The sequence below is a fragment of the Eleutherodactylus coqui genome, chromosome 5 (assembly GCF_035609145.1).
Source record: "Eleutherodactylus coqui strain aEleCoq1 chromosome 5, aEleCoq1.hap1, whole genome shotgun sequence".
Classification (NCBI taxonomy): domain Eukaryota; kingdom Metazoa; phylum Chordata; class Amphibia; order Anura; family Eleutherodactylidae; genus Eleutherodactylus; species Eleutherodactylus coqui.
In genome coordinates, this window is record NC_089841.1 from 54,351,034 (window position 1) to 54,374,842 (window position 23,809).

A 23,809-nucleotide genomic window follows, 5' to 3' on the forward strand; every position below is an offset into this window, starting at 1 on the left:
CTTTTAGGGCCCCTTCCCGCTGGCGATTGCAATATTGCTGTGGCAAAATCACATTTTTGCTTACGTGATTTTTGAAGTTTCTAGAGCTGAAAACGCATCACACGAACATCGCAAGATCGTACGCTGCAATAAAACGGAGGCTCCATAGGGAAACATGGGCGATAACCAAAAAATTGCAAAACGCAAGAAAGATAGGACAGGCAGCGATTTTCAAATCTCGCAAGAACACGAGACAGAAAGCATTGCAATGGGAATGACACCATTGAAAAGCAAGGGTTTCATAATTCTGTGTTTTCTCGCCCAATGGTATCGCGCGATTTTATCGCAAGTGTGAAGTTGGCCTTAGAGTAGAATGTAAATCCAATTTTCTTAGAACTACATCACAATCACCAATTTGAACACAGCCTTATATGTATAAAATTCAGCTCTGCTACATCTGTATGTAGCAGAGCTGAATTTGTAATTTGGGCTGTAGCATTCAATTGCTATGAAAACTTTGAGTAAAGTTAATGGAGACGTCTTACCCGGAGAGCCTTCACCCATGAGAAGTCCAGGAATAAGTAGCACTTAGGACTGCAGGCGCTGGAAGGTGTGTTCAGAGGACTGATAACCTGCTTGCTAGGTGATTGGATGGATAATAGCGGTGACAGAGTAACAAACAAGTTCTACAGACTCATTCCTCGCTCCTCGCAGGAGAAAACAAGATGCCAACAGGTAGGAGAGAAGAGTTCAACAACTTCTCTAAAGCTCAATACTCCAATTAAGAGACCACCTGAAAAGCTGTCATAGGTGCTTTCTATTGTAAGCCCCTTGTCATCCGGTCTCTGATGGTCCCACCTTGTGTGAGATGCCATTCCAGGGCTAGGGGCGTAGTAATGTCTGTATAGCCTGCAGCTAGAAAGTCAGGACAGCCTATAGTTTAATGAAACGCGAAAGCAGGTACCGTAATCTGAAAAACCTGTTAATCTGGCGCTGTGCCGGTGTTGGGTGTGCCGGATTATTTGAAGTTTTTATCTTGCTTTTTCTATTTTTGTAGTGTTGCGTTACTGTAGAAGTACAATAAAAGGCAATAGTGGAATGAGTGGAGAATAAAAAGTTACTTATTATTAATATGAAGTTAATTCCAAAATCAAAAGTCTACGTAATTCTAGTGTTAGTTCAGGATTAGAAAAACATAGCTGCTTCCTTCAAGAAACAGCACCACACCTGTCTACAGGATGTGTTTGGTATTGCACTTCAGCCCCATTCACTTCTGTGGAGCTGCAATACCAAGCACCACCCGTGGACAAGTGTGGCGCTGTTTTTGGAAGCAAGCAGCTATGTTTTTGAATCATACACAATATTTTTAACCCCTTCTAGGTCCACAATGTAACTGCATATTGGGTAATAAGTCAGTCCAAATTCATACAATTAATGAAAGGTAAAGTTAGAGATGCGCTAACATTTGATAGGTGTAAATGCTTAAAGGAGTTTTCCACGTCTAGCTATTTTTTAGACTGCACTGTATATTGCATAAAGGCCTATATTGGTACAGCAGACTGAATACTATTGAAGTGAATGGGACTCAACCTGTAGTATCAGCCTGAGTAGCAGGATCCCTTTAAGGGCTTATTCACATGACCGAGAATCATAAAATGCCGGAGTTGGAAGGGACCTCCAGGGTTATCGGGTCTAACCCCCTGCTCAGTGCAGGATTCACTAAATCATTCCTGACAGACATTTATCCAGCCTTTGTTTGAACACTTCCATTGAAGAATAATTCGCCACCTCCTGTGGCAACCTGTTCCACTCATTGATCACCCTCACTGTTTAATATATAATCTGTGTTTCCTCCCTTTCAGTTTCATCCCATTGCTTCTAGTCTTTCCTTGTGCAAATGAGAATAGGGCTGATCCCTCTGCACTGTGACTGCCTTCAGATATTTGTACACAGCTATTAAGTCTCCTCTCAGCCTTCTTTTTTGCAAGCTAAACATTCCCAGATCCTTTAACCGTTCCTCATAGGACATGATTTGCAGACCCCTCACCATCTTGGTAACTCTTCTTTGAACTTGCTCCAGTTTGTCTATCCCTTTTTTAAAGTGGGGTGCCCAGAACTGGTCACAGTATTCCAGATGAGGTCTTACTAAGGAAGAGTAGAAGGGGAGAATTACCTCACGTGATCTAGACTCTATGCTTCTCTTAATACATCCCAGAATTGTGTTTGCCTTTTTGGCTGCTGCATCACATTGTTGACTCATGTTCAGTCTATGATCTATTAATATACTCAAGTCTTTTTCACTTGTCCTGCTGCTTAGCCCAATTCCTCCCATTCTGTATGTGCTTTTGTCATTTTTTTTCTTGCCCAGATGTAGGACTTTGCATTTTAAATACCATTCTGTTAGTCGCCGCCCACTGTTCAAGCTTTTCAAGATCTTTTTGAATACTCCCTCTCTCTTCCTTAGTGTTAGCTATCCCTCCTAGCTTTGTGTCATCTGCAAATTTGATCAGTTTCCCATCAATTCCCGCCTCCAGATCATTTATAAAAATGTTGAACAACACTGGGCCTAGGACAAAGCCTTGTGGTACCCCATTTGATACATTGTTCCACTTGGATGTGCAGCCATTTATGACCCCTCTTTGAGTACGATCACTCAGCCAGTTGTGAATCCACCTAACAGTTGCCTTGTCAATCACATATTTGGTCACTATTTCAATAAGTATAGTATGAGATACTTTGTCAAATGCTTTACTAAAGTCAAAATAAACTATATCCACCGCATTTCCCTGATCAACCCAGTCGCTGTTTCTGTCATAGAAGGAAATTAGATTCATCTGGCATGACTTGATTGTTACTAACTAGAGATGAACGAGAGTACTCGTTAAGGCAAATTACTCGAGCGAGTATCACCATTTTCGAGTACATGCCTGCTCGTCCGAAAAGATTTGGGGGCCGGCTCTGGTTAATTACTCCATTTTTATCCAAGTACTTGCATACATGCTGTTTAATAATTTGTTCAAAGATCTTTCCCGGTATAGAAGTCAGGCTGACAGGCCTGTAGTTTCCTGGATCCACCTTCTCCCCTTTTTTGAAGATAGGGACATTTGCCCTTTTCCAATCTTCTGGGACTTCTCCTGTTCTCCACGAATTTTCAAAAATTATGGTGAGTGGTTCAGCAATTACCTCTGCTGCTTCCTTCAGTATCCTAGGATGTAAATCATTTGGACCTTAAGAGTTGAATTCATTTAAGTTAGCTACGTGTTCCCTCACCATCTTTCTGCTTACAGATAGCCTGCATTCTTTTATTCCCCCAATAGCACAGTGGAGATCAATTGATGTTCCATCCACTTTCTGAGAGAAAACAATTCACCATTTTCATCTTGCAAGCATCCAATAGCATCTGTGACTTTTCTTTTGCTTTTGACATACCCCCCAAATCCTTTATTATTGCTTTTGGCCTCTGTTGCAAGCCTCAATTCATGATTAGCTTTAGCTTTTCTGACACTTGTCCTACAGTACCTGCAGACCACATTATATTCTTCTTTAGATATCCCCACCTCTTTTCACTTTATAAACATATTTTTCTTCCTTTTTAACATGTGTAAGTTCTGTGTTCATCCATCCTGGTTTCTTTAAATGCTTCCTGTTCTTCCTTCTTTTACGGATTGTTAATGATTGTGCTTTGAGAATCTCATTTTGCAATATTTCCCAACCTTCTTGGACATTTCTGTCCTTAAGAACATCCAGCCATTGGATTCTTCCTACCCTCTTTCTAAGTCCAGTAAAAACTGCCTTTCTTAAATCCAACCTTGAGGTCTTTTTTCAGGAGTTTTCTCAGGTCTTCCTCCCCTTTTTATCCAAAATTTAAGGATAGCATGATAATTGCCTCCTAAGGTCCCAACCACCCTTAGGGCTCCTGTCCATGGGTAATAGTTCATTGCGTTACCCACGGCGATGTTAAGCGCAGCCCCGACGTCCACAAGTGTAGAATCATAGCGATTCTCTGCGGTGAGCCTATCTGTCAGATAGGCTCTGTGCGGAGACCTGACAGCTCCCCCCCTTGCTTCCCCGTGGCGGAATATCGCTAGCGATATTACGTCCTGGCCATGGACAGGGGGGCCAGACTTCCTCAACCGTTTCCTCCCTGTTGGTAAGAATTAGGTCCAAGATAGCAGATCCCCTTGTTTTTTCTTCTACCTTTTGGATGATAAAGTTGTCAGCAAGAGCGGATAAGAATTTGTTGGATCCATTACTTTTGCCTGAGAAAGATTCCAAACAAATGTCTGGATGGTTAAATCTCCCATAATCACTATGCTGTACGTTTTTGAGAGCTTGGCCATCTGATGTAGAAAGAGTTCATCCATATCTTCTGCTTGTCCAGGTGGTCTATAGTAAATGCCTACAATGGTGTCCTTTCTGTTGTTCTTTCTTTGTATTCTTACTCAGTGTCTACAGAACTCCCATGCTCTGAAGCTTGAATCTCGGTGGAGATGAATGATTTCCTAACATACAACACCTCCCCATTTTATTAGGGCTGTTTCTTATAAATAAGTTGTATCCTTCAAGCCTTGTATTCCAATCCTGTGTATCATTCCACCAAGTTTCCGTGATGCCTATGACATCATATTTCTCTTCCTGTGTTAGGAGCTCCAATTCTCCTTGTTCGTTTCCCATACTCTGTCCATTTGTGTAGAAACATTTTAGTTTGTGATCGATGTCTCTTGCTCCTCTACTTACCTTCTGATTTTTTGTCTTTGTTCTTTCTGTCCACCTCTAATAGCGAGGTTCTCAAATGTATTTATTAGCTGTAAATTTTTGCCTGGCCTTTTACATTCCTTCCCATATTGTTCTAGTTTAAAGCTCATGCAGGTTTTGTGTGATGTGTTAAAAACTCGCATGAATAGGAAATCCATTTTTTTGAATGAATCTATTCACATGAGCGATTTTTTTCCTCACAGCGTCCCTGCCCGAATTTGGGCGTTTGCTCAGAACGTATTGCCCATTGTTTTCAATAGGACCTTTTTCCCATTGAAGTCAATGAGAATCGGTTGCTGTGTTTTCACTTGTGGCAAGTGCGATTTTACGCTCGCACACATGAATTTAGCCTAAGGCTCCTTTTAGTCATTGTGAGCTCGTTTGTTTTTGTGCAGCCTGTTTGGATAGGCAGATTAATCGTTGACTCATTCAGTATGATTCAGTCTTCCACATTAGCAAATTTGAAAGACTGAACGATCGGTGTTTAAACCAAATGAGAAGTGAACGAGCAAACGATAATTTTTATGCTTGCATAAAACAGACAAACAAGAAGTGAATGATTCTCGTTCGTCGTTGGCTCGCATTTAGACTGAACCATTATTGTTCACGTTTGCTCGTTTAAATGATTTTTTGAGCAACAATCATTCTAAAAGACCCCTACGGGCTTTCACACAGGCGTTCCGATTTTCGGACACCCACATTGCCGCCAAAAATCCCATGGATGAGAGTAAGCTGCCACCAACTTGCAGCTAAATCTCAAATTTTTCCGCCCAATCAGACGGCTGGGTGCTGCGTATACACCGCAGCCTGGAATTACATCGGCTAGGGGGAGACCGTTTAGCAAATGCTCCCTCCCATAAAAGGCTATGAGAGCTGCCGGCAAAGAGAGGGGTGAGAAACTACTAAAGTCTGTTCCCCTCCCTGGCAGCTCCCATAGACTTTTATTGGAACTGAGGGCTGATCGCGGCCAACAGATAGGGCAAGATCTATGTTTTCCGACCACACATAAAAGTGCCCATCTGGAAAAATGCATTGGAATCCAAGGCTTCAGATGGTCGCGATTTTTAGCCGACGCTTTATTGCGGCAAAATAGCCATGATAAAACGTTTGTGTGAATAAGGCCTAAGCCTGTGTCCCCACGGAGTGTTTTTTTTTTTTTGTTTTTTTTTTTATACGCGTCTTTAGTTAAACCACGCTTTTAAAAAATGCACATGGCTTTTAAGATGTGAGGTATTTAAAATAGAAAAAAAGTATGCTTTTTCCAATGCAGTTTTTAATTGTGGTTGAGAACTGCAACAAAAACTGCTATATATATATATATATATATATATATATATAAATAAAAACGCAACCTACTAGGACAATAATCAACATAAATTAACATATATTAAATAAATCATGGTTGTAAAACAGAAGAAAAAGAAGCAAAAAGTTTACATCGTATTTTTCATGTTGTCCACTAGAGGTCACTACAATAGCCTTTGTTGAATGGGAAAGAAAACAGTTTCAATTTGCAGCCTGCTGAGAAATGGTTTATTATCACCACATCATCTCTATTGGGTGAATGGATAATGAGAGCAACCTTCTTGAGCTTCTATAGATAAGCAGATATTAAGGGAATGAAAGAGTTCGGCGGGCATTGGGAAAAATGGTGCCCAGGAAGTGAATGATTGATGCACCGATAGGTTGACCCTAATTAGCTGTATTACAAGTCATGCAAAAAGAACAGTAGTGACACAGGAGGGGTGATAGTAGCAACATAGAAGTGGTAAGAAAGAACTAGCAGTAGTATTGACACAGGAGGAGTATTACATTTGTAAGGCATTATGGGCGATGTTGCACACAGTGGGGCACATTTACTATTGGAAATACGCCTATTTGCTTCAGAAAGCTTTCTCAAGGGTACTTTACATGGGGCGATCGCCCGAATTCTCGCTGAAGGCAGTAAATTCGGGTCATAATCATTCCATGAACTCGCAGGCGCCAACAGGGCAATGAATGAGAAATCGCGCACCTAGAAGAACTAAAAACCAAGTGACTATCGGCCCGTGTAAACAGGAGCCAATGTTTAAGTGACTCCTGTTTACTGTGAATGCAGGCAGGCGAGCCGAAATGATCCCGGCTAACCACCCTTGACTTGAACAACTATTACTCCTGTGTAAAGAAGAGGAGCAAAAGTTGGGCGGCTGTCCGTAGGAAGGTTGGCAGGCGCTTACGCACCCAGCAGTCGTTCCGTGTTGAGGGAACTTTACATGGTTTGTATCACTTATTGGGTGTTTTTAGATACTTTCAAAACTCTTGTTACGACTCACCAAAGGGGCATGACTGTAAATATAGGGCGTGGCCTAAACGCAACATTGTGCGCTAAAAAGTGTTTCACAAGTTGTGGCAAATTTTGGGGCAGTTTTTGGCATGCACTGAACCAACAAATAACTGGGATCAAGTTAGACCTGACTATGTAAAGTTCTGATAGATCATTCAGCAGAACCTCCAAGGCAGAATTACAGTATGAGGTGCAGGTATCTGCACATTGTATTGTAATTTTTTGCGTACGCAGGGCCTGTTTACATGCATGTGCAAAACACCCTCTTTCCCCACCCCAATTCAAAAAGCTATTTAGCCTAATGAGATCCAGGGGTGTTTTTTTTTCCACGGAACTGCGCAGCGTATTACAGGTTTGAACGCGCATTTCCACATCTTTCATAGACTTCTATACGGACCTTTACTGCGCACACTCAGTAAGGGCTCAACCGCTGGGCACGATGGCAAAAAAAATGCCCATTCAAGCAATTATACGAGCGGGCATAAAAACGTAAAAAAGCCGTCGCCGTATATGCGCTCGTGGGAAAGAGACCTAAGATAGAGCAGGTGTTTTTTTTAGTGCACAACCGAAATGTGCACAAAAAAAAATAAAAAATCGTTAACGTGAACGACCCTATCGTCATCAATGGGTTCTATTCTCTCCATATATTTTACATGCGCAAGAACATTCGTCCAAGGAAGTCCCAAGGGTGTGTCCACAAGTGGCTGACTTGTTGTTGATTGTGTCACAGATTTTGGTGCAGAGCTGCAGCAGATTTCACCAATTTAATTTGAATTCAATTACCAGGGTGAAATCTGCCACAGATCGGCAGCAAATCCTGCGACAAAATAAGCAGCAAATCAGTGAACACACTGTAGTGGCCCAGAGTTAGCGGGGCCCCTCTAGAATGCTGAATGTGTTTGTCTTGTGCAATCGTATTGTCAGCGTCTTCTATGTGTATGTATTTCATGTGTATTGCACCTTTGCAGCACTGAATGGGTTAATGTCTGAATTATGTCTGGGAAATGTATCATGTTGTAGGTCATGTGATCGTGCTATATATATGTGCCTGCAGTACCCAACCAATCCACTGTAATATGGGCAGCACCATCTCCTTCTAGCACTGTCCAAACAGGAACAGACTTTTTTTAGAATCTCAGAATATACATTTTTAGTCCACATGGACGCCGCTTTACGTAAACCATTTATTAAAGACAAAAATAAACTTTTACTACAGGTTAACAATATTAAATAGAGCGAAGGCCTAAAACGTAAACAATAGTTTCACAGATTTCTGTATTCATCATTAAAAAGTCTCTGCTGGATGAGAGATACAAAGTTAGTCCCGGGCTGGTCCATATGTGCATTCAAGAACTGCAATTCGCGCAGGTAGTGAGATGGCCACAGTCCTTCCACACCCCGTGTAGGAGAAAACATGCATTTCTGCAAGTCCACGCTTGGCTCCTCCTCAATGCCCTCGGTGCCAACTTGAACGTACAAAAATGGATATTGAAAAATAATTGGTCTGGGTATATAAAGTTCACAATGCAAATTGCCTCCAGGTTATATAAAGTCCAGTCCGTATTAAAAAGTGTCCTGAGCGAGAGGAACATTATATAAAAATATATACAAAACTTCCATGTGCAAGAGTCCACAATAACAAACAAAAAAGTAACGTCAAGGGTTTATCATATCGTTCCTGCCGATTGGATGTTGGTTGCCGCATTGGTGGCAAATACAGCATCGAGGGGAGTCCGTCTTTTTCGGATACTGCGTCCTGTGGTGATGAGGTCGGCATATCCTCGCTGGTGAGAGAAAGCATATGCCGAGCGTCTACCAGATACGCCACGTCTGATTGTGCTGATCCGCGGCCTCCACTGAGCTTCCTCGATTTTGAATTTCTTACGATTCTTTTGAATCTAAAAAGGAAAAAAAATAGCAATGTTAATTTTATTCAATTTTTTTCTTATTGGATGCTTTAGGCGGACTTAAAAAACAAACAACAAAAAAAAAAAAAAAAAAAAACAAAAAAACTTTGGAAGAGTCACTTTCTTCCACAAGGTCAACACACTGCTTTCCTCATGCGGTCGTCAAACCCATTAACTGGTGAATCAAAAGGTGTTCCATTCCCATCCACTTCATGGCATTTCCTTGTGACATGCAGCACTGTCCTTACTAGCTGAAGTGTATGGGCTGACAGGTCACTGGATGCTGCAGAATCAAAACCCTCCTCTTCTGTTGCCTTATGCCTTGTAGGTAATGAGACGTGAGAATAATGACAGGTACCCAATTCATTACACTACTCTAATCACTTCCAGTCCTGTCTTCAGTACCATCTTCCATTGAGTGGGCAGGTCACTGCCTCCTGGAAAATCAGCAAAGTCATCTCCTACTGCTGTCATTCTCATGATCTTAATGACCACAAAATATTCTTCTCCCACACACTTTATTATTTTGCCCCTCTCAAATGCTACTTAATACAAAATCATTACATTACTATCCTGATGCTGTCATCCTACAATAGCCTATCCAGAGGCGTAACTTGAAGCTCCTGGGCCCCAATGCAAAACCTGTAACGGGGCCCCCAACTATAACGCTTTATTCAGAGTACTGGGCTCCGTATATGAAGAAGAGAGGCCTTATGGGCCCCCTAAGGCTCCTGGGCCCGGGTGCAACCGCATCCCCTGCATCCACTATAGTTTCGCCCCTGGCCTATCCTTATTGAATGGACAGGTCACTGTCTCCTACAAAAATCGGTTCATTCCTCTCCTGCTGCTATCATCATTCTCATGATCTGCTGAACCAAACATATTCTGTCTCTACCCACTTTATAACCCTTCCCTGCAGTTTAACAGCCAACCCTATCCTTACTGAAGGGACAGGTCACTGCTTCCCACAAGATCAGTACACTCCTCCTACCCTGCCCTTTCAGCATTCCTATTTTATTGTTAGCTCAGTATGTTATATCCCATCTAAGGTTGTCATACTGGTCACAAAAAAATTCTGACCAATGTAAAAGTGGGCGGTTGGGGGTGTAGATGATCACAACGGATGTTTTTACCTCAGATATTCTAGTAGCTACAACTAGTAATTATACCCCCTTTTGTGGCCCCAATAGTAGGACAAGTGCTCCCCCTTTTGTTACCCCTATAGTAGGACAAGTGCTCCCCCTTTTGTGGCCCCTATAGTAGGACAAGTGCTCCCCCTTTTGTGGCCCCTATAGTAGGACAAGTGCTCCCCCTTTTGTGGCCCCTATAGTAGGACAAGTGCTCTCCCTTTTGTGGCCACAATAGTAGGACAAGTGCTCCCCCTTTTGTGGCCCCAATAGTAGGACAAGTGCTCCCCCTTTTATGGCCCCTATAGTAGGACAAGTGCTTCCCCTTTTGTTGCCCCTATAGTAGGACAAGTGCTCCCCCTTTTGTTGCCCCTATAGTAGGACAAGTGCTCCCCCTTTTGTTGCCCCTATAGTAGGACAAGTGCTCCCCCTTTTGTTGCCCCTATAGTAGGACAAGTGCTCCCCATTTTGTTGCCCCTATAGTAGGACAAGTGCTCCCCCTTTTGTGGCCCCTATAGTAGGACAAGTGCTCCCCCTTTTGTGGCCCCTATAGTAGGACAAGTGCTCCCCCTTTTGTGGCCCCTATAGTAGGACAAGTGCTCCCCCTTTTGTGGCCCCTATAGTAGGACAAGTGCTCCCCCTTTTGTGGCCCCAATAGTAGGACAAGTGCTCCCCCTTTTGTGGCCACAATAGTAGGACAAGTGCTCCCCCTTTTGTGGCCCCAATAGTAGGACAAGTGCTCCCCCTTTTGTGGCCCCAATAGTAGGACAAGTGCTCCCCCTTTTGTGGCCCCAATAGTAGGACAAGTGCTCCCCCTTATGTGGTCACAATAGTAGGACAAGTGCTCCCCCTTTTGTGGCCACAATAGTAGGACAAGTGCTCCCCCTTTTGTGGCCCCAATAGTAGGACAAGTGCTCCCCCTTTTGTGGCCCCAATAGTAGGACAAGTGCTCCCCCTTTTGTGGCCCCAATAGTAGTACGAGTGCTCCCCCTTTTGTGGCCCCAATAGTAGTAAGAGTGCTTCTCCTTATGTGGCCCCAATGGTAGTAAGAGTGCTTCTCCTTATGTGGCCCCAATAGTAGTAAGAGTGCACCCCCTCTGTGCCCCCAATAATAGTAACAGTGCCTCCAGTAGTGGCCCCATTTGTAGTAATGGTGCCCCCAGTAGTAGTAATAATATTTGTGTCTGAACCTCCAGCCAGGCAGCAACCCCACATTATCAAGTATTTAACTTGCTCTCTCTCTTTAGTTCCTGTTGGGCCACCACTGCTGTAATTAGCGTCTGTGGCCCCTGACCTCTCCTTCTCCCAAGGTCTCTGTCCTACACACATGGGGCAGACACCAGGGGGCGAAAGGGTAGCCAGAGAGAGAGTATGAGTGAAACACTTGATAATGTGGGGTTGCAGTCTGTCCGGAGACGTCCTTGGCCAACAATTTTTTTTTTTTTTTACCAGCCATTAATATGGTCAGTAAAAAACAAAACACTGGCACTTCCGACTTAGTTACTGGCAGGTGGCAACCCTAATCCAAACCCTAATCCCATCCCTAATCCCAACCTAGGAAATAAAACAGCTCATTACTTACTTTATCACTTTCTGAAGGCCACATGATCTTACTCAAAAACCTTATTGCAACAACTGGAAGCAAGCATATCGCCACCGTTAGGATTATGGTCAGCCAGAGATATGGCTGCCTGAGGGCATTTGGCGCGGCTCCTGTAATGCAAGAACAAGAGTGAATAAATGTACAGAAAACTCATTCTAAACTCGCAGCACTTCAGGAGAAACCAGAACTCAGGCCAATAACTAAAGTGTTCCAGAATGTTCTGTCTTATTTGTATTATAACAGCACATTGTTGGAGAGACGTACACTATGAGGGTCCGATCATAGAGGGGAGCGAGCACAACCGCTATGGAACAGCTTTTTCTGGCATGGTCATAGCATGTACCTGCAGCCACCACTAGTGGGAGCTCATTATACAGCTCCTATTAGAAATCCATATGCAGTGAGCTCCCCCTAGTGGTTGTATAATTTGTCAAGTCAGAAAACCAGGGCTGCCTATAATGAATGAATGAATGAATGAATGAATGAATGTATGTATATGTATACACACACACACACACACACACACAATAAATAAAATGTACAATTGATAAACATATATTGGGTCCAATTATGAAATGCTGGCATAGTACATTTAGTGAGATGATTAGTGAGCATGGGGGGGCGCACAGAGCATTTGACCATAGAATTCTAGATTTCTATTATAACTATGAGCCCTATACAATATAGTGCAGTCACCTGTGAATATAAATTTGGATGGGAACAGAACGTGAATTCCGGCACTGTGCAAGTCAAACATTATTCCAAAGTAGATGGCAATGCTTCCAAACACGGAGAAGGCATTCACAAAGGTCCAGTATGAGGTGTCCAGGCCAATCTGGAGAAGATAACAAATCACATTTGATAAATAATTTTTAATTTTAGGTTTTCTCAGGCATCTGTTGTCACCACTAGGGGGGGGGGGGGCGGGGGTTCTGTACATGGTGTCCATTATCTGGAAATATAGCTGCATACAGATCACCCCCTAGTGCAGGGAGAAAAAGTGAATCCTTTAATTTAATAACCTGTAGATGCCCTTTTAGAAGCAATTGCCTCCACCAAATATTTAATTTAGCTGCAAAGAGTTGCACAATGTTGAAGAGGAAGTCTGGACAATTCCCCCCCTGCAAATGTGATTCAGTCCATCAATATATCTGGGATGCCTTGTGTGCACAGCACTCTACAGGACATGCCATACATCTCCATAGGTTAAGGCCAGGACACTAATCTTTTTCAGTGTCCTGATCTAACCATTTTTTAACTTAATGCAGCCAGTAGTAAAGAGTTTTACACATATGTAAACAGACTATTATATGGGAGCAATAAGTAGTAACTGAACTATTTGGAATTACTGATACTTTTGCAAGACCAAAAGTACATAGGAGATCAAATGAATGGTTGGAAAGAATGAGGATTTGTGCTTTACAATGGACAAGTCAGAGTCCTGACCTTCAATCTATGCAGATGTTGTGAAATGATCTGAAGGGGGTCTGTACACAGAAGGCATCCCAGAAATAGTGATGAACTGAAACATTTGCAGGCAGGAATGGTCCAAAATTTCTCCTTACCATTGTGCAATGTTTTCTCTGCAATGTGGATTATTACTTAGTGTGCTCAACAAGGACACGAATAGTACAGCTGCATGTGTGTTAATAGTTACATTGTTTTTGTCTGTAATTCTGACTTTGGCAACAATGTAATCAATGCAGAAACCCAATGAATTCTAATGGATTCACTTTTTCTTGCAACCGTACAGCCATCCACCCATATAAATTGAAGACCCTTTACAATAACTTGACATACCTGAAAATTGACAGTGATGATTAGAGCAGTGGCCGTCGTGACAGCAAACGACTGATAATCTGATGGAGCTTCGCCGTCTTGTCCCATGGTTAACAAGAACGCTCCGTAGGAGATGAAGAAGATGATCAAGGAGGTCACCAGACCGTGGAACAGACTCAGGAAGAACTTCTTGTAGTTAAATAGCAGATCTTTTTGGCCAGGGATATACAAACGCGGGAAGCGCAGACTGAGCTTGTCACTGACATCCTGGAAGAGGAAATCAAGCGTTAAAACAAACATGTCTGGTGTCAGGGGACAAGCAGAAAGATAACAGCATACCCATACCAGACGTACTCCATGAATACGGTGTCATAATCATCATAACTACAGCACCAGAACCAAGCTCCGTACATGAGTACAGTGACAGAACCAAGCACAGACATACACCACAAACCAACCTCTGTACATAGATACAGTACCAGAACTGCTCAGTGAATAAATACAGTAGCAGAGCAAAGTGACTATATTGCAGAGGTGCCAATGGACTAACTTTGAAAGGAAAGAGCCAGAGCCAGGAGGAGGATGTTTCATGCAGCTCCACATAACACTGTCGCTCAGCGGAAGATTGTCTGGTCAGGCAATCAACCCCATTCTTCATGCTTCAGATGACAAGTGGTGACAGGCACCCTGTGTAACTGCAGGGGTACGCATAGCTAGGGCTGACCAAAAATACAGTACATTATACTACTTAGGTTTCCCCAATTCCATGGCTCCCAACCATGGGGTCTGTTCCATCGTCCTGAAAGACAGGATATGTCCCTCAGAGATGGTTGGGAATGGAAAAAAACAGCTAAAACTTACTCCGGTTGCTTCCCTAACACTCCGGTACCCAACTTTATTCCAGGTGGCACACCTGATGGTGGGCTGATCATGGGGCAAATCGTACCAACGCTGAGGCCTTTGGCTAGAGTGAGTGGAGCAATGGAGACTGGAGTGACAGGGCAATGAAAGAGAGGAGTAGGCTGTTTTTTTAGTGTTTATTTTAAAATTTTACTGCATAAAGGTGGCACCATTACTGCGAGGGAACACTAACAGCGTGGCTTAGTATAAAATAGGGCATGACAATGTAAACCACTTCAGGACCGCCAGACATAAACATCCTCTGGTTCGGAAGTATAGAGCGGGCTCAGGAGCAGAGTCTGCTGCATACCCAGCTGCAAGCAGCTGTTTGTGATGGCTGACAGCTGTGATCACAGTTAACTCTGATTGTGGCAGTTAACTTTTTGATGCCGCATTCAAAGCTGATTTAAAAAGGATTTAAAAAAAAAAAAAAAGTTTTAAAAAAGGTGTTTTCCAAGAACCCCTGACATTGATGGCAGTGGGAAACACCAGGAATATAAAAAAGAAACAAAAATGCGCTACTAAATACTCACCTCTGGCTGCGTTCTACTCAAGTCTTCTATTTAAATTGGCTGCAGCGGTGATGTGGGTTGTTGACCCACATCATCAGGGCTTTGGGCTTCTACATTAGAAGCCCAAGTGACAGGTTTATGGGACGCCCCATGGCTCTCTGGCTGGGCGACGTCAAATGCTGTCGCACCAGACTGTAGAAGGGGCTGTCAGGTGCCATAGGGAGTATATTATTTTTATATAGTTTTGGGCAAGGGGGACCCACAACTATATAAAAACTAATTAACTTGAAAAAAACCCTTTGTTTAGTTTTTTTATAGTTTTTTTTTTTTAACTATAACAGTTAAAACAAAAATAAGCCTAAGGCCGCCTGCACAGGGGCGGAAATCCCGCCGCGGGATTTCCGCCACTGAAAGTTTGCATAGGAGTGCATTACAATACGCACTCCTATGCAGACGGCCTCGGTTTGGCCGCGCGAGATTCCTATTATAAACCGCGGCATGTCCTATTTTTGTGCGGGGCACACGCTCACCCGGCCGCCGGCTCCGGTCTGCGCATGCGCTGGCTGCGCGGCAGCCGGCACATGAAAGAGCTGGGGCCGCCAGGCGCGGGTGAGTACGCGCTCATCCCTGCAGGCTCTCGGGTCGGGTCCCGCGGCGAGAATTCTCGCTGCCGGATCCGACCCGCTCGTGTGCAGGCGGCCTTAATTATTATTTATCCCGTACGGTAAAGGTTGTTTAAAAAATAAATAAAGAAAGAAAGAAAAAGTTGAATACCAACAGATTTCCCGAAATGTAAGAAAAACTACAGATCATCCAACAAAAAACGAGCCCTCACAGCCCAGGCGTCAAAAAGCTAAAATAGAGTGTCAGAATATAGCGAAAAAAAAGCAATTTTTGTCCAAGAAAAAAAATTGAATTTACTTTTAAAAACAGAAAATCATTAAAACCTATATATTTGGTGTCATCATATTCATAACGACTCATAGTAAAAAAGTTAATCTAGCATTTGCCCTGTACTGTGAAAACTGAACCCTATAAAAATAGCGCAATTGCACTTTTTTCCCCCATTTCTCCCCACAATCTTTAAAAGTGTTTTTTCTATATATTAAAATTGTACCATTAAAAAACACAAGTCGCCCCACAAAAAAAACAATTCATTTTACAGCTATGCCAATGGAAAAATTAAAACGTTATGGCTCTTGGAAGGTGTGGACAGAAAAATTAAAGTTTAAAAAAAAAAAAATAAGAATGTTTTTTTTTTTTTAAATGTCTGGTCCTGAAGTGGTTAAGAAAAAAAAAAAAAAGAAAGAAAAGAAAATGGACGGGGCACGCTACGAGTGCCGGTAAAACTGTCCCTCTTTTCATTGTTCATAAGTAGAGAAGTATTCAATCCTATAACGATAATAGGCATCAATATAAAGCATTCTAACTTACCTGATCCAACAGGCCGACGAGGAGAACTGGGAGACTGGAGTACAGGACGTTGTATAGTGCAATAAACCAATCTTCATACACAGTCTACAGGGACACAGCAAGGATCACAGTGAGCAGATTTGAAGTTCCCGGGCCCCAATGCAAAACTTGTACCAGGGCCCCCAACAGTAACACTTTATTCATAGTACTGGGCTCCCTATATGGAGAAGAGAAGCCTTACTGATCGCAGCCCATTAATTCTGCTGGCAGAGAATGAGTATGGCTTGCAATTGGCACTGCACATACCCGGGATTCTGGCGTCACGAACATGCACATGGTGATTTTTCTTTTTTTCCCCAAATTCTGTGCTATGTACAGAATAGGGCTGCATATTGAAACGCTGCCCATTGCAGTACCATAAGCTGAGGCCAGAGAACATTGTGAAAAAAGTCACACACCTGCCCAATTAAAGGAAAGTCAGTCAACCCTCCGACAATCTACTGGGTCTAATGTAAGGGTTCCACCACAAAGCTACGCTCCCAAAATATTAATCTGGAAAATTCAGGTGCAAAGTTGATGTATTTACTGTTATTGTATAACCTTGTAGGTAGTTCTATTTGCAGAGGACTGGCAAGTTTAAAGCAGGAGAGGGAAGTACTGGCAGAATGCTCAGTCCCTGAAAGCAGAGAGCAAACAGCAGGGCAACAGAAAATGGGGAAGACCACCTGAAAATCAGAACTTACAGACATGAAATAGGGTGCAAACAGCAGCAAATGAGAGGGGAAGGAAAGCCAGGTATATTTTAGAAAACTTGTTGAAAACTCAGGAACGTTTTAACATGTCCACAATGCTGATAGTCTGAGGACAATGGTGCAGCAGCAGATCATATCCATTTGTTGACCAGATCTCAGTGCAGTTCTGGTGCAGCCACATTTCAACTCTTCTCAGTCTACTTTTTTTTTTTAAGAACAATCTCACATCACGGCTGCTTGCAATAAAATCACACATTTGTTTTTATTGCGAAAGTCAATTAGACATTCCAGCGTTAACCCTTTCAAATCCACTGTCTGACGTCTAAAGACATCATGATTTAAGGCTGTACAGCTCCGATATTGGAAGATGCCCGTCACGGTTCTCTTACTGTATATTGCCAGCCTCTCTGCTGTCTGAGCCTATCCAATGTGTCACCTCATGCAGTACTGGCTTTAGCCAGCAGATAGCGCCGTTGTATAAGAGCAGAAAAAAAGTAAGCCCCCCCAGGAAAACCAGGATACAAATTGGATTGGAAAGGATTAACAATACAATCACACAAAAATTGCAAGTTCATGCGATGTGATGCGATAAACAAGGACGCTCCATAAGGAAACATGGGCTACAAAAAAACCAAAAAAAACCCTTGAGATAGAACATGCCACGATTTTTTCTCTCAAAACATTGCTAATGTGAAGGAACCCATAAAAAAGGATGGGCTTTACAAGCATAGGCTTGTTTCTGGAAGGAAGCACACGTTTTTCCTTCTTTAACCAGTCCCTTTAAGACTGGAGCAATTTCTTTACAGAACTGAGAAACCTCAAAATAGGTTTATTTAACTTACTTGAGCAGAGAATCCATTGAAGAAGGAGTACCAAAAATGGACCAACGTAAATGCAAAATTCTTGTAGAAGAAAAAGCCTAGAAACTTGCACATGCGGATGTACGACCAGCGACCATGGACCAGAATGAGTCTCTGGAGGTATCGGAACTGAGCGAAGGAGTAGTCACTGGACATCACAGCCTGCATCCCCTCCTGTCCACTTATACCGACTCCTATATGGGCCGCTGGGAGACAAAAGGGACAGATGGGATCAAAATGCGGTCACCTACACATCCTGGAGCCATAGCCATGTCAATCCAAAGCTGCCGGAAAGTTTTGTGGCAGCCAGTGAGCACATCTTACTTTTAATCATGTTGACATCATTTGCGCCATCTCCAATAGCCAAGGTGATGGCCTTCTTGTACTTCTTCACCAAGTCGACAACCATGGCCTTTTGCTTTGGGGTCACTCTGCAGCAGATGACAGAACTGCACTCGCAGGCCAGATCCACAAAGTTTTTTTGTTGCTGTTCCTTTAAGGCGTAGGTCTTTCTTTTCTCTTGTAAATCCTTTTGTTTCTCCTCCATAGTTTTGGGGAACTTCAGCTTCAAGCGTTTCTTCCCTTTCTTCTTCTTCTTTTCGAGAAGAATTTCATTCTGTTCGTAAAGGCAGAGAGGGAGGTTACATAATGATGGTCGGTACTGTTACATCTCAAAATTATGCTACATTTACAGTATACACTCAGTGGCCCTTTATTAGAGCCCCAGGCCATTTCAGGATTGGCGCATCCCAGGATGGAAATTCTCCCCGTGACCCCGGAGTGCAGCATAAAATCACATGACAAGTTTTCCGTGAATCCAAGCGATCCGAGCAACTTCCAATAAGGCCTGGCCATCGGTATTAGACTGGCCGGGGCTGGGATTTCACTGCCAACTTGGGGGTGGGGGGAGGGTTATTGGTTAGCAATGTGGAGAGTATACCGAGAAAACATTATTATGCTACTTATTAACATTTGGCACAAGCAGCATGAATCGATGACCCCTTCCTGTCAGCTGGGTCAGAACATGTCAGCACCTCCATCTACTCTGCAGCAACTACAAGAAGCTTCCTGTCCACAGGGGCCGATATTTCTGCAGAAGGATTTCATCACCTACTGGAATCAACGCCACAATTAATTGATGCAGTTCTGAAGGCCAAAAGAAGTCTAATGCTCTACTAGATGGGGGTTTCTAATACAGCGACCACTTAGTGTAAATCACACATAATGACAAATTGCTTTCTGAATGCTTTGCTTTACTGTCACATTGGGTACAGCCCAATCAGTAGGGTTCATTTGGTGGTTACTGAATCCATGGACACCTTCCTGCACCACTATAGCTGTGCCCCATGTGCTTAGAGGTGTGGTGGTAGTGACGAGCACCCCATAAGAGCCCACTGTAACCTCTGCTACAGTCCTACCACCTCTATATACAGCCCCGACTCCAATCCCCAGATTTCTATTTAACCCTTTTCCTATATAGACAATTTGGATGACATACCAGCCAAGAACCGGTCAGGATTAGTGAACTTTTCTCTTCAGTTTGGAAGAAAGGCTCGCGGTTACCGGAGCCTGTTGCGGGTTTGCCTCCACTCCGGTTCTTCTGATTCTCCATCCTCGTCTGCAGTAGAGCACTGGAGAGACATTTAGAGCAGAGATGTGGACTGTAAGCTAACCCCTGATAGAATACATTGATTTAAGTGTTCCGCAAGACATTTATTCCAATATAAAGATCTGGATCTCCGACTTGTAATACCCCATTCATTAAAGTGCAGACCTTGGCACTGTGCAGAGGCATCCATGACTGCACATCTAGCAGCATTTTTACATAGAGCTCAATTTACTTTGCTACTGAGTCACATAATGTCATTCAGATTTGCCTGCAGGCGCCACTAGGTGGTGCTCAATACATGCAAGTAGATTTATATAGCGAAGTTAGTGTTGAACTCAATGGGGGCTGAAAAATCTGTATGCAGTGAGCTCCTCCTAGTGGTAGTGATCAGCATCAGACCTTCTAATCTAGACCCGCATAGCAGTTGTGTAAGGACCCCTGAACACTGGCGGAAATTCTGCACGCGGAAAACAAATCGCAGCATGTTCTATTTCTGTGCGGGTCTCGCTGAGGCCCCCACAGAAATGTCGCTCCTGACACCCAGGCTCTGCTCTGCGTACGCCCTGGCTGGCACATCACTGAGTCGGAGCCGTACTATTTCCTGAAGGGGAACGGGTTGGGTCCCGCTGCGAGATTTCTCTCAGGGGATTTGACTCGGCTGTCTGCCGGTGGCCTAAAAGGTGCCTCTATGGTAGATCTGCAATGCATCTGGGTATCACCATCCCTCACCTGTGCAGTTCACCCGGGGCTATTGCACCCAAGCAAAAACTAATTCACCTGATTTTTTTAATAGGCCCCTTTAAGGACCAGAATGTTTTGGTTTTAGAGGATCAGACACTTTTTAGGGATTTTAACCATGTGGTGGTTTTATGGCCATATTGTTTTGTCCAGCTACCAACTTCATTTTTGTTGGGTTTTTTTTTTTGGGGGGGGGGGGGGGAAGAGTTATTTTTTTTCTTTTTTTCACTTAAATTGTTTTGGTTTTAGTAGGGGTGAGAAGCTTTAAAAAAACATCATTTTTAAAATAGCATATTTACACTAAGAAAATGCAGGAATGCGTTTCCCTTTTTGTTTTGGTCATTTTGATATATTATTTGTATATAGTGGATATGGCCATGGTTTATTGGCCAGTGGGTCACTCGTTTTTAATCTATTTTTTTAATTAAGGGCTTATTTACACGATCGTATATCGGCTGGCGTTTTCATGGCTGGCTGATATACGCTTCCATCTGAGCAGTTCCCCCCCTCACCGACTCTCTGCCTCCCTCCTCCACTACGGCGTTTGCAATGGAAGGGGGCGGGACAGAGCGGAGCTTAGCTCCGCCCTCCCATTGCAAACGCTGGAGTCCGGGAGAGAGGCAGAGAGGCGGTGAGGGGGAGGGAAACGACTGCTGAGATGGAAGCGTATATCAGCCGGCCATGAAAACGCCGGCCGATATACGATCGTGTAAATAAGCCCTTATTCTGTAAATTTTTTATTTTATTTTTTTAACTTATTATTGTCAATATTTTTCTTTTTAACATCCATGACCTCCATGTCATCATATAAGACGTCTGGGGAAAATCCACTTTTTAATTTTTCTTTTTATTTCACACTTAAGATTTTATATAATTATATATTTTAATACCAATAATAATTTTGATACCAATTATGTTTATTTTATTTTTTAAGAGCGAAATGGCAAGTTTTTGGAACTTTATTCTATTTTTAGAAATTTTACTTAACTTCTTTTTTATGTATTTTTTTTTTGTTCCCATAGGGTACTTGACATTGCAATAGTTTGATTGTTTCTACAATATAGTGCAGTACTTCAGTTTTGCAGTATATTGCATTTTTGACAATTGCCTATTAAGCTCTGCCTGTGGCAGAGTTCAATAGACTTTAATATATGGCAGCCCTGGGAACATTGCCTAAGCTCAGAGCTGCCAGGCACCCCGCTATTACGCTAGGGGGAAGAAGGTCAATGGGGCACCAAAGGAGGCCCCTCCCAATCTCCGGCTGGCTGCTTAGGTGCACTGTCAACTGACAGTGGTATCTAAACAGTTAACTGCAGCAGTCAGAGTAAGGCCTTAGTCAGACGGGCGTTTTTTCGCGCGATTTGCGGATCGCATGATGGATGCGCATCCGCAAATCGCGTGACCGGTGCCCGAAAATCGCCCGAAAATCTGCTCCTAGCCGCGTTTCATTAGAAACAGGCCCGAGCTGTCCAGCGCATTGCATTCAATGGAGCCGGCAATACAGCTGGCTCCATTGAAAGCAATGCGCTGCGGGCGAGTGTGGAATGAATTGTCGGGAAGGGCTTAAATATATAAGCCCTTCCCTGCAATTCATCCAGAAAAGTGTTAAAATAAAAAAATAAAAATAAAATATATTATATATATATATACATATATACATACATACATACATATATATACACATACATACATATATATACACATACATACATATATATACACATACATACATATATATACACATACATACATATATATACACATACATACATGTATATACACATACATACATGTATATACACATACATACATGTATATACACATACATACATATATATACACATACATACATATATATACACATACATACATGTATATACACATACATACATATATATACACACATACATACATATATATACACATACATACATATATATACACATACATACATATATATACACATACATACATATATATACACATACATATATATATATACACATACATATATATACACATATATATACACTCACCTGCTCCCGGCAGCCGGAGTTCCGCGCGGCCGGCCTGCAGTGGGTGTGAAGGGGGTGTGAGTCAGACCTGCCTCTGATTGGCTCAGCGCAAATGCGCCGAGCTCACCACGCCATCACCCATTTCCCCTCCCCTTCCCCCTCCCATTGATGGCTATGGACAAGGAGCGGAGAGAGAGCTGATGCTTAGCTCCGCCCATGTTCTGCCCCTTGTCCATAGCCATCAATGGGAGGAGGCGGGGCGGCGCTCAACACCGCCCACCGTCCCACCCCCTCCCATTGCACAGAATGAGCAGGGAGGAAAGAGGTGAGCCTGCTCGTGGGAAATAAGCCTTATCCTGAGGATAGGCCATCAATAGTTTACCACCAGACAACCCCTTTAAGTGCTGATGGAAAGGTGTCGGGTCAAAGCTGGAAAGACTGTAGGATGGGAGATCAGCGTTTTACCCAGAAAACGCTTGCCATGCACGCCAAGGCCAAACTGGATACTTCAAGGAGACAAGCAGAGTAGAGAGAGGGGATGTCATTACCCCGCACCATCTTCTGGATCAGTTAGCAATTTATCCTTTGATTATAGATACAAGGAAACTCATCATATAAATCAAGATCCTCTCGTATGGAATTCTATATTTCACTGCCAGCACTCACTTAATGTCCTCTCCGTAGTAAATCTTTGTCTCGTCCGTTAAAAGCTCACAGGCAAAGCCAATATTTTCTGCAGTTTCTGGAAAAAAAAACAAAAAAACAGAAAATACAGAATTGTGTGCAGAGACAACTAAAAAGGGGAAAAAGTTACAAAACAAGCTATTGTGGACCACTCCCCTGCTAACGGCCAGATAAGAGAGCCAACACAGAGCATCTCACTTTGGCAGAAGCATTACATGGTTATCTATGCAATACCGCATGTTCCCTATAGAGGCCACTGCAGAGGAGCTGTGCTGGTGGCCCCATCCTTCCCCGATCATAAGAGGGCTGAACGATGGATTTTATGTTAAGTAAAATTAATTGTTCAAACAGAAAGTGCACGATGCCTGCGTTTACATGTAACGATTATCACTCATTTTCCAGCTATAATCGTTGCGTGTAAAAGGGCCTTAATACACGTGTGAGCTATCCCAACCAATTGCCTGAGGTAAAGCCACTTCATAATTACTTTACATACTGCTATCCCATGACTTTTGGCATATTGGTGTAGTTACAATTGCCTGCTTGTTGAAAAGAATCCCTGAAAATAAAGTGATCAGGGGTTCTTCAATCTGAATACTGGCATTAGAGCACAGTTACGATCCGTAATTGCAGTTTAGGTGTATTGCAATCTAAAGTCATCCCCATTGGAGGCACAGGCTACTATATCCTTTCCCCCATGCAGCTCTGTTTGTTCAGATATACTCTATGCAGAAACTCACTAAGAAGTCAGTACAAAGGGAGCCAAGTTGGATTACAGCTAGATGATCAAGAGTCTGCTGTACATAGACTGAGGGGAATGAGCCTCACTAAAGTGGGTCCCGAAAAGCTGTTT

The 23,809-nt window shown here is 43.0% G+C and overlaps 2 protein-coding genes across 3 annotated transcripts in view; both read right to left on the minus strand.

The window, feature by feature from the left end:
• The window catches only part of LOC136627436 (phospholipid-transporting ATPase IC-like), a 74,811-nt gene extending 74,003 nt beyond the window's left edge, over positions 1–808 (minus strand). For both annotated transcript variants that reach the window (XM_066602528.1, XM_066602526.1), the window contains exon 1: positions 525–808. The gene's annotated coding sequence lies outside the window, so the exon portion shown is untranslated. The remainder of the gene's footprint in view (positions 1–524) is intronic.
• A 7,419-nt stretch (positions 809–8,227) lies between these two features.
• The window catches only part of LOC136627435 (phospholipid-transporting ATPase IC-like), an 81,194-nt gene continuing 65,612 nt past the window's right edge, over positions 8,228–23,809 (minus strand). Inside the window, exons 20-28 of the mRNA XM_066602525.1 lie at positions 22,939–23,014; positions 19,409–19,541; positions 18,235–18,526; positions 17,893–18,116; positions 16,320–16,403; positions 13,495–13,740; positions 12,391–12,529; positions 11,674–11,804; positions 8,228–8,955 (exon numbers count right to left, since the gene is read on the minus strand). Of these exons, the coding sequence (XP_066458622.1) occupies positions 8,725–8,955; positions 11,674–11,804; positions 12,391–12,529; positions 13,495–13,740; positions 16,320–16,403; positions 17,893–18,116; positions 18,235–18,526; positions 19,409–19,541; positions 22,939–23,014 (1,556 nt within the window). The 3' untranslated portion in view covers positions 8,228–8,724. The remainder of the gene's footprint in view (positions 8,956–11,673; positions 11,805–12,390; positions 12,530–13,494; positions 13,741–16,319; positions 16,404–17,892; positions 18,117–18,234; positions 18,527–19,408; positions 19,542–22,938; positions 23,015–23,809) is intronic.